The sequence below is a fragment of the Carassius gibelio genome, chromosome B1 (assembly GCF_023724105.1).
Source record: "Carassius gibelio isolate Cgi1373 ecotype wild population from Czech Republic chromosome B1, carGib1.2-hapl.c, whole genome shotgun sequence".
In the NCBI taxonomy this organism is placed as follows: domain Eukaryota; kingdom Metazoa; phylum Chordata; class Actinopteri; order Cypriniformes; family Cyprinidae; genus Carassius; species Carassius gibelio.
Window position 1 is genome coordinate 30,598,138 of NC_068396.1, and position 16,177 is coordinate 30,614,314.

At 40.8% G+C, this 16,177-nt stretch overlaps 1 protein-coding gene across 14 annotated transcripts; it reads left to right on the forward strand.

Moving 5' to 3' along the window:
• The first annotated feature begins 1,316 nt into the window (after positions 1–1,316).
• LOC127949053 (mucin-2-like) lies at positions 1,317–14,816 on the forward strand. Of its 14 annotated transcripts, XM_052545983.1 has the most exons (13): positions 1,317–10,102; positions 10,268–10,332; positions 10,490–10,647; positions 10,808–11,061; positions 11,336–11,397; positions 11,633–11,790; positions 11,965–12,194; positions 12,466–12,527; positions 12,746–12,903; positions 13,064–13,314; positions 13,582–13,643; positions 13,768–13,925; positions 14,160–14,816. In XM_052545983.1, the coding sequence occupies exons 1-13, from the start codon at positions 1,334–1,336 to the stop codon at positions 14,297–14,299; spliced, it is 10,527 nt and encodes a 3,508-aa protein (XP_052401943.1). In that variant the 5' UTR covers positions 1,317–1,333; the 3' UTR covers positions 14,300–14,816. The 14 variants fall into 14 exon arrangements, with proteins under 14 accessions (XP_052401943.1, XP_052401949.1, XP_052401948.1 ...); XM_052545989.1 differs by lacking the exons at positions 12,746–12,903; positions 13,064–13,314; positions 13,582–13,643; XM_052545988.1 differs by lacking the exons at positions 12,466–12,527; positions 12,746–12,903; positions 13,064–13,314.
• Positions 14,817–16,177: the final 1,361 nt, after the last annotated feature.

Here is a 16,177-nt window from a genome sequence, read left to right on the forward strand (position 1 = left end):
CTTATGTGAGACAACAAACTGACTATTAAAATTGTTAAATTATATATAGTTTTAGATTAACTTTGATCAGTATTAATGTTTTTCAAAAACATTATGTAAAAAGCTAAATACAAATTCTGAATACAAATTGATTTCTTTGCCAATGCTTTTTTTGAGTGCCATTTAAATAAAAAACATTTCTTATAAACCAACAGAATACTCATCAGCCACAACAACAACAGAGCCCTCCACAATCACAATCACAACAAATGCTCCTGAAACATCCCCCACAACTGCTGCAGAAACATCTACAACAACGGAGACTTCCACAATCACAACAACTGCTCCAAAAACGTCCACCACTAGCGCAGCAGATACATCTACAACAACTGAGACCTCCACAATTACAACAACTGCTCCTGAAATGTCCACCACAAGTGCTGCTGAAACATCTACCACATCTGAGACTTCAACACTTGCAACGACTGCTCCTCAATCATCAACCACTAGCGCAGCAGAAACATCTACGACAACTGAGACTTCCACATTTGCAACGTCTTCTCCTGAAATGTCCACCACTACTGCATCAGAAAGATCTACCACAACTGAGACTTCTACAGTCGCAACGACTGCTCCTGAAACATCCACCACAAGTATAGCAGAAACATCTACAACAATTGAGACTTCCACAATCACAACAACTACTCCTGAAACATCCACCACTATTACAGCAGATACATCTACAACAACTGAGACATCCACAATTACAACAACTGCACCTGAAATGTCCACCACAAGTGCTGCAGAAACATCTACCACAACTGAGACTTCCACACTTGCAAAGACTGCATCTGAAACCTCCACCACTAGCACAGCAGAAACATCTACAACAACTGAGACTTCCACAATCACAATAACTGCACCAGAAACGTCCACCACTAGTGCAGCAGATACATCTACAACAACTGAGAAATCCACAATTACAACAACTGCTCCTGAAACGTCCACTACAAGTGCTGGTGAAACATCTACAACAACTGAGACTTCCACAATTGCAACGACTGCTCCTGAATCATCCACCACTAGCGCAGCAGAAACATCATCTAAAACTGAGTCTTCCACAGTAGCAACAACTGCAGCTGAAACGTCCACCGCTAGCACAGCAGAAATATCTACCACAACAGAGACTACGACAATCACGAGTTCTCCTGAAACATCCACCACAAGTGCAGCAGAAAGATCTACAACAACTGAGACTTCCACAATCACAACAACTGCTCCTGAAACATCCACCACTAGCACAGCAGAAACATCTCCAACAACAAAGACTTCCACAATCACAACTGCACCAGAAATGTCCACCACTAGTGCAGCAGATACATCTACAGCAACTGAGACATCCACAATCACAACAACTGCTCCTGAATCTTCCACCACAAGCGCTTCAGAAACATCTACCACAACTGAGATTTCCACACTTGCAACGATTGCTCCTGAATCGTCCACAACTACCACAGCAGAAACATCTACCACAACTGAGACTTCTACAGTCGCAACAACTACTCCTGACACCTCCACCACTAGTGCAGCAGAAACATCTACCACAACTGAGACATCCACATTTGCAACGTCTTCTTCTGAAACGTCCAAAACTACCGCAGCAGAAACATCTACCACAACTGAGACTTCCACAATCACAATGACTACTCCTGAAACATCCACCACTAGTGCAGCAGAAACATCTACCACAACTGAGACTTCCACAGTCGCAACGACTTCTCCTGAAACATCCACCACTAGCGCAACAGAAGCATCTACCACAACTGAGACTACCACAATCAAAAGTGCTCCTGAAACATCCACCACAAGTGCTGCAGAAACATCTACCACAACTAAGACTTCCACACTTGCAACGACCTTTCCTGAATCATCCACCACTAGCGAAGCAGAAACATCTACCAGCACTGAGACTTCCACACTTGCAACGACTGCTCCTGAAACATCCACCACTAGTGCCGCCGAAACTTCTGCCACAACTGAGACTTCCACAGTCGCAACGACTACTCCTGAAACCTCCACCACTAGTGCAGCAGAAACATTTACCACAACTGAGACTTCCACATTCACAACGACTCCAGCTGAAACGTCAACCACTAGCACAGCAGAAACATCTACCACAACTAAGACTTCCACACTTGCAATGACTTCTCCTGAATCATCCACCACTAGCGCAGCAGAAACATCTACCACAACTGAGACTCCCACACTTGCAACAGCTGAAGCTGAAACATCCACCACTAGTGCCGCCGAAACTTCTGCCACAACTGAGACGTCAACAGTCGCAACGACTACTCCTGAAACTTCCACCACTAGTGCAGCAGAAACATTTACCACAACAGAGACTTCCACAATCACAAGAACTGCACCAGAAACGTCCACCACTAGCCCAGCAGATATATCTACAACAACTGAGACATCCACAATTACAACAACTTCTCCTGAAACGTCCACCACAAGTGCTGCAGAAACATATACCACAACTGAGACTTCCACACTTGCAACGACTACTCCTGAATCGTCCACCACTAGCGCAGCAGAAACATCTACCACAACTGAGTCTTCCACAGTCGCAACGACTGCAGCTGAAACATCCACCACTAGCACAGCAGAAATATCTTCCACAACTGAGACTTCCACGATCAAAACAACTACTTCTGAAACATCCACCACTAGCGCAGGAGATACATCTACAACAACTGAGACATCCACAATCACAACAACTGCTCCTGAAACGTCCACCACAAGTGCTGCAGAAACATCTACCACAACTGAGACTACCACAATCACAAGTCCTCCTGAAACGTCCACCACAAGTGCTGCAGAAACATCTACCACAACCGAGACTTCCACACTTGCAACGACTGCTCCTGAAACCTCCACCACTAGTGCAGCAGAAACATCTACCACAACGGAGTCTTCCACAGTCGCAATGGCTGAAACTGAAACATCCACCACTAGCACAGCAGAAACATCTACCACAACTGAGACTACCACAACCTTGACTGCTACTGAAACATCCACCACAAGTGCAGCAGAAACATCTACCACAACAGAGACTTCCACACTTGCAACAACTGCTCCTGAAACCTCCACCACTAGTGCAGCAGAAACATCTACCACAATGAAGTCTTCCACAGTCGCAACGGCTGAAACTGAAACATCCACCACAAGCACAGCAGAAACATCTACCACAACTGAGACCAGCACAATCTTGACTGCTACTGAAACATCCACCACAAGTGCAGCAGAAACATCTACAGTAATTGAGACTTCCACAATCACAACAACTGCTCCTGAAACATCCACCACTAGCACAGCAGAAACATCTCCAACAACAGAGACTTCCACAATCACAACAACTGCTCCTGAAACATCCACCACTAGCACAGCAGAAACATCTCCAACAACAGAGACTTCCACAATCACAACAACTGCACCAGAACCGTCCACCACAAGTGCTGCAGAAACATCTACCACAACTGAGACTTCCACACTTGTGACGAAAGCTCCTGAATTGTCCACCAATAGCGCAGCAGAAACATCTACCATAACTAACACTTCCCCACTTGCAACATCTTCTCCTGAAATGTCCACCACTACCGCAGCAAAAACATCTACCACAACTGAGACTTCCCCAGTCACAACGACTGCTCCTAAAACATCCATCACTAGTGCCGCAGAAACTTCTACCACATCTGAGACTTCCACAGTCGCAACAAGTGTTGCTGAAATGTCCACCACTAGCACAGAAGAAACATCTACCACAACTGAGACTACCACAATCACGACAGCTCCTGAAACATCCACCACAAGTGCAGCAGAATCATCTACAACAACTAAGACTTCCACAATCACAACAACTGCTCCTGAAACATCCACCACTAGCACAGCAGAAACATCTACAACAACAGAGACTTCCACAATCACAAGAACTGCACCAGAAACGTCCACCACTAGCCCAGCAGATATATCTACAACAACTGAGACATCCACAATTACAACAACTTCTCCTGAAACGTCCACCACAAGTGCTGAAGAAACATATACCACAACTGAGACTTCCACACTTGCAACGACTACTCCTGAATCGTCCACCACTAGCGCAGGAGAAACATCTACCACAACTGAGACTACCACAATCACGACTGCTCCTGAAACATCCACCACTAGTGCCGCCGAAACTTCTGCCACAACTGAGACTTCAATAGTCGCAACGACTACTCCTGAAACCTCCACCACTAGTGCAGCAGAAACATTTACCACAACAGAGACTTCCACAATCACAAGAACTGCACCAGAAACGTCCACCACTAGCCCAGCAGATATATCTACAACAACTGAGACATCCACAATTACAACAACTTCTCTTGAAACGTCCACCACAAGTGCTGCAGAAACATATACCACAACTGAGACTTCCACACTTGCAACGACTACTCTTGAATCGTCCACCACTAGCGCAGCAGAAACATCTACCACAACTGAGTCTTCCACAGTCGCAACTACTGCTCCTGAAACGTCCACCACTAGTGCAGCAGAAACATCTACCACAACAGAGACTACCACAGTCGCAACGACTGCTCCTGAAACATTCACCACTAGTGCAGCAGAAACATCTACCACAACTGAGACTTCCACAGTCGCAACGACTCCGGCTGAAACGTCAACCACTAGCACAGCAGAATCATCTACCACAACTGAGACTACCACAATCACAAGTGCTCCTGAAACATCCACCACAAGTGCTGCAGAAACATCTACCACAAAGGAGACTTCCACAGTCGCAACTACTGCTCCTGAAACGTCCACCACTAGTGCAGCAGAAACATCTACCACAACAGAGACTACCACAGTCGCAACGACTGCTCCTGAAACATTCACCACTAGTGCCGCAGAAACTTCTACCACAACTGAGACTTCCACAGTCGCAACAACTGCTCCTGAAACGTCCACCACTAGTGCAGCAGAAACATCTACCACAACAGAGACTACCACAGTCGCAACGACTGCTCCTGAAACATTCACCACTAGTGCCGCAGAAACTTCTACCACAACTGAGACTTCCACAGTCGCAACGACTGCTCCTGAAACCTTCACCACTAGTGCAGCAGAAACATCTACCACAACAGAGACTACCACAGTCACAACGACTGCTCCTGAAACATTCACCACTAGTGCTGCAGAAACTTCTACCACAACTGAGACTTCCACAGTCGCAACGACTGCTCCTGAAACCTCCACCACTAGTGCAGCAGAAACATCTACCACAACAGAGACTACCACAGTCACAACGACTGCTCCTGTAACATCCACCACTAACACAGCAGAAACATCTACCACAACTGAGACTACCATAATCACTACTGCTCCTGAAACGTCCACCACAAGTGCAGCAGAAACATCTACAACAACTGAGACTTCCACAATCACAACAACTGCTCCTGAAACATCCACCACTAGTGCAGCAGAAACATCTACCACAACTGAGACTTCCACAGTCGCAACGACTCCAGCTGAAACGTCAACCACTACCACAGCAGAAACATTTACCACAACTGAGACTTCCACAGTCGCAAAAACTACTCCTGAAATGTCCACGACTAGCGCAACAGAAACATCTACCAAAACTGAGTCTTCCACAGTCGCAACGACTGCAGCTGAAACATCCACCACTAGTACAGCAGAAACATCTACCACAACTGAGACTTTCACAATTACAACAACTTCTTCAGAAACATCCACCACTAGCACAGCAGAAACATCACCAACAACAGAGACTTCCACAATCACAACAACTGCACCAAAAACGTCCACCACTGGCGCAGCAGATACATCTACAACAACTGAGGCACCCACAATCACAACAAGTGTTCCTAAAACGTCCACCACAAGTGTTGCAGAAACATCTACCACAACAGAGACTTCCACTCTTTCAACGACTGCTCCAGAATCATCCACCACTAGCACAGCAGAAACATCTACCACAACCGAGACTTCCACACTTGCAACGACTTCTCCTGAAACATCCACCACTAGTGCTGCAGAAACTTCTACCACAACTGAGACTTCCACAATCACAACAACTGCACCAGAAACATCCATCACTACCGTTGCAGATGCGTCTACAACAACTGAGACATCCACAATCACAATAACTGCTCCTGAAACGTCCACCACAAGTGCTGCAGAAACATCTACCACAACTGAGACTTCCACACTTGCAACGACTGCTCCTGAAACGTCCATCACTACCGCAGCAGAAACATCTACCACAACTGAGACTTCCACAGTCGCAACGACTGCTCCTGAAACATCCACCACTAGCGCAACAGAAGCATCTACCACAACTGAGTCCTCCACATTCACTACAACTCCAGCTGAAACGTCCACCACAAGCACAGCAGATACATCTACAACAACTGAGGCATCCACAATCACAACAAGTGTTCCTAAAACGTCCACCACAAGTGTTGCAGAAACATCTACCACAACAGAGACTTCCACTCTTTCAACGACTGCTCCAGAATCATCCACCACTAGCACAGCAGAAACATCTACCACAACCGAGACTTCCACACTTGCAACGACTTCTCCTGAAACATCCACCACTAGTGCTGCAGAAACTTCTACCACAACTGAGACTACCACAGTCACAACAACTGAACCTGAAACATCCACCACTAGCGCAGTAGATACATCTTCAACAACAGAGACTTCCACAATCACAACAACTGAACCTGAAACATCCACCACTAGCACAGCAGAAACATCACCAACAACAGAGACTTCCACAATCACAACAACTGCACCAGAAACGTCCACCACTGGCACAGCAGATACATCTACAACAACTGAGACATCCACAATCACAACAAGTGTTCCTAAAACGTCCACCACAAGTGTTGCAGAAACATCTACCACAACAGAGACTTCCACTCTTGCAACGACTGCTCCAGAATCATCCACCACCAGCACAGCAGAAACATCTACCACAACCGAGACTTCCACACTTGCAACGACTTCTCCTGAAACATCCACCACTAGCGCAGCAGATACATCTTCAACAACTGAGACTTCCACAATCACAACAACTGAACCTGAAACATCCACCACTAGCGCAGCAGATACATCTTCAACAACAGAGACTTCCACAATCACAACAACTGAACCTGAAACATCCACCACTAGCGCAGCAGATACATCTTCAACAACTGAGACTTCCACAATCACATCGTTTGCTCCTGAAACATCCATCACCACTGCAGCAGAAATGTCTACAGTAACAGAGACTTCCAGACTCACAACTTCTGCTGAAACATCAACAACAGTATTTATAACTTTTGCTGGAACTACTACTGCTGGAATTTCCACGATATCACCACAAACAACATATACTGCAGAACCTTTGATTTCCACTTCAACCACTACTGAAAGCACCATTGTCAGCACACCAACAACATCCACAACACCAACAGCTACAACAACACTTCTTTCAACCGTGACATCAACTCCTGTTGGAACTACTACTGCAGTACCTTCCACAACACCACCACAAACAACATCTACAGCAGTAACTTCTGTGATTCCCACTTCAACCACTACTGAAATCACCACTGTCAGCACAGCAACAACATCCACAACACCGTCAGCTACAACAACACATCTTCCAACGGTCACATCAACTCCTGTTGGAACCACTACTGCAGTACCTTCCACAACAGCACCACAAACAACATCTACAGCAGTAACTTCTGTGATTCCCACTTCAACCACTACTGAAATCACCACTGTCAGCACAGCAACAACATCCACAACACCGTCAGCTACAACAACACATCTTCCAACGGTCACATCAACTCCTGTTGGAACCACTACTGCAGTACCTTCCACAACAGCACCACAAACAACATCTACAGCAGTAACTTCTGTGGTTCCCACTTCAACCAGTACTGAAAGCACCACTGTCAGCACAGCAACAACATCCACAACACCGTCAGCTACAACAACACATCTTTCAACAGTGACATCAACTCCTGCTGGAACTACTACTGCCGTACCTTCCACAACAGCACCACAAACAACATCTACAGCAGTAACTTCTGTGGTTCCCACTTCAACCAGTACTGAAAGCACCACTGCCAGCACAGCAACAACATCCACAACACCGTCAGCTACAACAACACATCTTTCAACAGTGACATCAACTCCTGCTGGAACTACTACTGCCGTACCTTCCACAACAGCACCACAAACAACATCTACAGCAGTAACTTCTGTGATTCCCACTTCAACCACTACTGAAAGCACCACTGTCATCACAGCAACAACATCCACAACACCGTCAGCTACAACAACACATCTTTCAACCATGACATCAACTCCTGTTGGAACTACTACTGCCGTACCTTCCACAACAGCACCACAAACAACATCTACAGCAGTAACTTCTGTGGTTCCCACTTCAACCAGTACTGAAAGCACCATTGTCAGCACAGCAACAACATCCACAACACCAACAGCTACAACAACACATCTTTCAACAGTGACATCAACTCCTGCTGGAACTACTACTGCCGTACCTTCCACAACAGCACCACAAACAACATCTACAGCAGTAACTTCTGTGATTCCCACTTCAACCAGTACTGAAAGCACCACTGTCAGCACAGCAACAACATCCACAACACCGTCAGCTACAACAACACATCTTCCAACGGTCACATCAACTCCTGTTGGAACTACTACTGCCGTACCTTCCACAACAGCACCACAAATAACATCTACAGCAGTAACTTCTGTGATTCCCACTTCAACCAGTACTGAAAGCACCACTGTCAGCACAGCAACAACATCCACAACACCGTCAGCTACAACAACACATCTTTCAACAGTCACATCAACTCCTGCTGGAACTACTACTGCAGGACCTTCCACAACAGCACCACAAACAACATCTACAGCAGTAACTTCTGTGGTTCCCACTTCAACCACTACTGAAAGCACCACTGTCAGCACAGCAACAACATCCACAACACCGTCAGCTACAACAACACATCTTTCAACAGTCACATCAACTCCTGCTGGAACTACTACTGCAGTACCTTCCACAACAGCACCACAAACAACATCTACAGCAGTAACTTCTGTGATTCCCACTTCAACCACTACTGAAAGCACCACTGTCATCACAGCAACAACATCCACAACACCGTCAGCTACAACAACACATCTTTCAACCATGACATCAACTCCTGTTGGAACTACTACTGCCGTACCTTCCACAACAGCACCACAAACAACATCTACAGCAGTAACTTCTGTGGTTCCCACTTCAACCAGTACTGAAAGCACCACTGTCAGCACAGCAACAACATCCACAACACCGTCAGCTACAACAACACATCTTTCAACAGTGACATCAACTCCTGCTGGAACTACTACTGCCGTACCTTCCACAACAGCACCACAAACAACATCTACAGCAGTAACTTCTGTGGTTCCCACTTCAACCAGTACTGAAAGCACCACTGTCAGCACAGCAACAACATCCACAACACCGTCAGCTACAACAACACATCTTGCAACAGTCACATCAACTCCTGTTGGAACTACTACTGCCGTACCTTCCACAACAGCACCACAAATAACATCTACAGCAGTAACTTCTGTGATTCCCACTTCAACCAGTACTGAAAGCACCACTGTCAGCACAGCAACAACATCCACAACACCGTCAGCTACAACAACACATCTTGCAACAGTCACATCAACTCCTGTTGGAACTACTACTGCAGGACCTTCCACAACAGCACCACAAACAACATCTACAGCAGTAACTTCTGTGATTCCCACTTCAACCACTACTGAAAGCACCACTGTCAGCACAGCAACAACATCCACAACACCAACAGCTACAACAACAGGGCCCTCAGCTACAAGGACAATACCTGAACTTGTGTATCTAACAGATCTGGTGTTCCGCTCTTTAGATAGCTTTACAGATGAACTCAGTAATCAAAATTCACAGATCTTCAAGGACAGGGCTCAGCTTGTCATATCTCAGGTGAGTTAAAATAAACCTACAAGATTAAATGCTAATACACAGAAAATATCTTTATTGCACCCATGAAGCAAAAAAGTCTTACTCAGTAATCAATGTCATTTAATTTAATAACAAAAAATATATTGATTGTGGTTTTGACTGGCTGTTGCACTTTTACTCTTGCAGCTTAATCGTATCTACAAAGCAAAATTTCCTTCCTCCTTTATCAGAGCGAATGTCTTAAGTTTCCGGTAAATATATGATTTATGTGCAGTTTTAACACACACACACACACACACACACACACACACACACACACACACACACACACACACACACACACACACACACACACACATTATATTTGTTATTTCAGAATCTTATTTGACATCCTTCTATTTTTTCCAGTTCTGGGTCAGTCATCACAGAAACCCAACTAGCTTTTAACTCCACACAAGCTGTTCCAACCGTTCAAGAGATTTCAGACACTCTCTTTACAGCAGTGATAAAAGGAGATGTCAATCCATTGAACATAACTCCTTATTCAATTTCAGTCAATGGTTCAAGTAAGTTTGCTTGCATTTCAGAAAACATCTTGCAGATTCTGAAAGTCTTAGAAAAACTGTGCCTACCACTTTTGTTCAGTAGATCTTATAGAATTTACAACTTTCATATCACTATGTATACTGACACACAAAATCTAATTTGTACACCTTTTTCTTATAGTGATAAACGTGACTACTTCAACTACAGCATCAACAACAACAACAACAACAGCTACAACAACAACAACAACCACACCGACAACAACAACAAAACCCTTGACATCTACAACTAAAGTGCCTTCACCTACAACTACACAATTTGTACCTGTGTACATAACAGATCTGGTGTTCCGCTCTTTAGACATATTTATAATTGATCTCAGTAATCAAAGCTCTCAGGCCTTCAAGTCAAGATCTGAGCTTGTCAGATCTCAGGTGAGTTCAAATAAATTTACGAGATTCATAGATAACACACATATCTTGTAAAAATATCTTGTATTTAAGAGAACAGAATATATATTTTAGACCAAAGCCAATAATAGCATATAAAGGGTTTTATTATTATTTATTTCTTAAGCTTGCCATAAATAAGTGACACATTTTGCCCCCCCCCCCCCCCATAATGTCGTCAACGGTTATCAATATAATGTAACAAATAAAAAAGATCATTAAGATTGTGATTGTGACTGCCTGTTATTGTATGTTACAGCTTGAAACCATCTTCAGACCAAAATATCCTTCCTTCATCAGAGTGAATGTCTTAAGTTTCCGGTAAATATGGAATTTTTGTGAAGTTTTAAGCATATATCAGAACATGTCATATATCAGAACATGTATGTGTGTATATATATATATATATATATATATATATATATATATATATATATATATATATATATATATATATATATATATATATATATATATATATATGTATGTATATATATTCACACACAATATATATGTTTCAAAGGAATCTTATTTGACATTCTTCTATTTTCTCCAGTTCTGGGTCAGTCATCACAGAAACCCAACTAGCTTTTAACTCCACACAAGCTGTTCCAACCGTTCAAGAGATTTCAGACACTCTCTTTACAGCAGTGATAAAAGGAGATGTCAATCCATTGAACATAACTCCTTATTCAATTTCAGTCAATGGTTCAAGTAAGTTTGCTTGCATTTCAGAAAACATCTTGCAGATTCTGAAAGTCTTAGAAAAACTGTGCCTACCACTTTTGTTCAGTAGATCTTATAGAATTTACAACCTTCATATCACTATGTATACTGACACACAAAACAGTGCATTTTATCTAATTTATCTACACCTTTTCCTTATAGTTATAAACGTGACTACTTCAACTACAGCATCAACAACAACAACAACCACACCGAAAACAACAACAAAACCCTTGACATCTACAACTAAAGTGCCTTCACCTACAACTACACAATTTGTACCTGTGTACATAACAGCTCTGGTGTTCCGCTCTTTAGACATATTTATAATTGATCTCAGTAATCAAAGCTCTCAGGCCTTCAAGTCAAGATCTGAGCTTGTCAGATCTCAGGTGAGTTCAAATAAATTTACGAGATTCACAGATGACACACATATCTTGTAAAAATATCTTGTATTTAAGAGAACAGAATATATATTTTAGACCAAAGCCAATAATACCATATAAAGGGTTTTATTATTATTTATTTCTTAAGCTTGCCATAAATAAGTGAAACATTTTGCCCCCCCCCCCCATAATGTTGTCAACGGTTATCAATATAATGTAACAAATAAAAAAGATCATTAAGATTGTGATTGTGACTGCCTGTTATTGTATGTTACAGCTTGAAACCATCTACAGACCAAAATATCCTTCCTTCATCAGAGTGAATGTCTTAAGTTTCCGGTAAATATGGAATTTTTGTGAAGTTTTAAGCATATATCAGAACATGTATGTATATATATATATATATATATATGTATATATATGTATATATATATATATATATATATATATATATATATATATATATATATATATATATATATATATATATATATATATTCACACACAATATATATGTTTCAAAGGAATCTTATTTGACATTCTTCTATTTTCTCCAGTTCTGGGTCAGTCATCACAGAAACCCAACTAGCTTTTAACTCCACACAAGCTGTTCCAACCGTTCAAGAGATTTCAGACACTCTCTTTACAGCAGTGATAAAAGGAGATGTCAATCCATTGAACATAACTCCTTATTCAATTTCAGTCAATGGTTCAAGTAAGTTTGCTTGCATTTCAGAAAACATCTTGCAGATTCTGAAAGTCTTAGAAAAAAATGTGCTCAGTAGATCTTGTAGAATTTACAATGTCCATATCATTTTGTATACTGGCAGACAAAACAGTGCATTTTATCTAATTTGTACACCTTTTTCTTACAGTTATAAATGTGACTACTTCAACTACAGCATCAACAACAACAACAACAGCTACAACAACAACAACAACCACACCGAAAACAACAACAAAACCCTTGACATCTACAACGAAAGTGCCTGCAACTACAACTACACAATTTGTACCCGTGTACATAACAGCTCTGGTGTTCCGCTCTTTTGACATATTTATAATTGATCTCAGTAATCAAAGCTCTCAGGCCTTCAAGTCAAGATCTGAGCTTGTCAGATCTCAGGTGAGTTCAAATAAATTTACGAGAATCTCAGATGACACACAGAAAATATCTTATACTTAAGAGAACAGAATACCATCTATATTTTAGACCAAAGCCAAAAATACTGTATAAAGGGGTTTGTTATTATTAATATTATTTTTAGCTTACCATAAGTAAGTGACACATTTTGTTTTCGCCCCTTAAAAGTAAAAAAGTCCTCAATGCTTAACAATGTAATGTAACAAATAAAAAAGATCATTCTAATCATTCTGTTATTGTATGTTACAGCTTGAACCCATCTACAGAGCAAGATATCCTTCCTTCATCAGAGTGATTGTCTTAAGTTTCCGGTAAATATGGAATTTATGTGAAGTTTTAAACACACACGTATAGAGATGTAGATGTATATATATATTCACACACATTATATGTGTTATTAAGAAATCTTATTTGACATCCTTCTATTTTTTCCAGTCCTGGGTCAGTCATCACAGAAACCCAACTAGTTTTTAACTCCACACAAACTCTTCCAACCGTTCAAGAGATTTCAGAGTCCCTCCTGTCAGCAGTGGTAACAGGAGGTGTTGATCCACTGAACATAATCCCTTCAACGGTTTCAGTCAATGGTTCAGGTAAGTTTTATTGCATTTTAAAACCTATCCTACAACATATTCTGAAAGTCTTCCAACAACTGCACCTAGAACTTTGGCTCAATGGATTTTGTGGAATTTCTAGCCTTAGCACTGGTCACTTGTTAATTATCTGGAAATAAGAATAACACAAAAAAAAGTTATGGTACATTTGGACTTTAATGAAACAAAAAAGAGAGACTTTGTTGATCTAATTCGTTATTTTTTTTTCTACAGTTATAAATATGACTGTAGCTGCAACTACAACAACAACTGTAGCTACAACTTCAGCTTCAAGTGGATTGAAGATTCAATCCAGCCTATTCCAAGCAACATGGCTCATTATTATGGCAAAAATATTACAACTTTTCCTATAGATCCCTTAACAATGAATGTGAGTTGCGAGAAATGAAAGGCATGTACAAGGCACAGATTATATTAGCAAATTATATTGTTTTTGTATGTGTGTTTGTGTATTGTGTTATTTAGTATTATAGCACACTCTCAACATTGATTCTAAGAAGCACAATTTGTAATTAGAAAAAAATAATATATATGTATTTATTTATCAGCAGGTTGTAGTAATCAATCAAATAAGGACAATTCCTATTTCCTCAGTATTTTAAATGTAATGCTTTTGTTCACTTGTCTGCAGGTTAAAGACTATTTATACTGTAATTTTATTTTGCCTAGGTAACATTCCAAGATCTTATTTTATCTTATAATCAAATATTTATTAAGTTCACATCATCCAAAATTGTATAATTGTTTGTAGTATTTGCATGTATTTAAAATGTAAGGGTTTTATATTAATTGAATTAAATAAAGTCTTAATGCAAATTTAACTTGCATAGGTCTAATTCTTTCTTTGCAAACTCTTTATAGTCTAATTATCAAAACTGGAACTTTAAAAACAGAATAATCATGTCAGAATAGTATGATTAATGAGGCCTATTAGATAGTATGCATTAATTAGACCTATTTTGTTCTTTCTTTATAGCAACATGACAAGCAAATAAGACATCAATGAGTTTCAATAAACATTAGTTTTTTGTTTTTTACTGAAATTTAAATACTGCACACTGATGGCACATCTGACAGCTGGGTGTCTCACATTTTATACCTTACTTTACATAATAATAGTTACTGTATTAATCCACCTTACTAGCAAGTTACTGTATATAATTTTTTTTTTTTTTTAATAATATATCCTGAGTGGGTTATGGCTGGTAAAAACAATGAAAGTATCTTTAAACACACACACACACACAGACACACACACAAAAGTGTAACAAACACCTAACAAACTGCTATGCAAACTGTCATTGCAGTGGTTTTCATCTTCCACTTCACGTATTTAATGCTCGCAAACAATGCAAAGCATTAAAACATTTTTATGGTTCTAGTCACAAAACAAGTGTTTTGTACACTCACTAATTTAATGTAATAATCATTTATCAGATGTCCCTAAAAAATTGTACAATGCCTTATATACTGTATAGGACATATGGTATTTTAAAATCATCTTTTTGCTGAAAGTGTATGACTTTTTCATATACTGCATGATTACAGAGAAAATATCTCCTTCTCGTGCAATGAAAAAGGAATGTCTCTAGATCTTTGCAAGGTGACATAATTAGAGCACATGACCTCTTTAATCTATAAAATTGCCTGTGTCTGTTCTAGGGTAAAAAGGATGTTTGTAAGAAAGTTTTAATTACCACAAGTACATTAACTACAAGCACAATCCTCATTGTGGTTCAGTATCTTTAATTTTGTGGAATCCTCTTACTGTGCCGGTCTGAAACAGACATACAGCACAGTTAAAATAATTGATGGGATTGTTTGCCCCCATAGCAGTGTGATATATGCAAGAATCATGTTTGCTTTCAAGACAGAATTCAATTACATTTAATACTAGAAGCTTTTTCATTTCTTGATTTCAGGTCTACATGAATTGCTATTACACTGAATAGGTGTCTGGGTGACGTTTATTTACAGTATCAAGAGTAACCATCAAATTCAGTGTTTTTGTGACAGCTTACACAATCAAACTCATTTCAAGTACTGCGACTTGACCTTTTCTTTGGCAGGACTGATTGGTTTGCAGTGAACCACTGACTTGACCAGTCTTGCTTGATTGTTTGCATAACAGACTTAACTCGAAACTTATTTTGCGACATGCTTGTGATCTGTTGACTCTGAAACTCACCTTTTTTAATATAAAGATAAGTTGTGAGTTGGCTTTTTTTTAT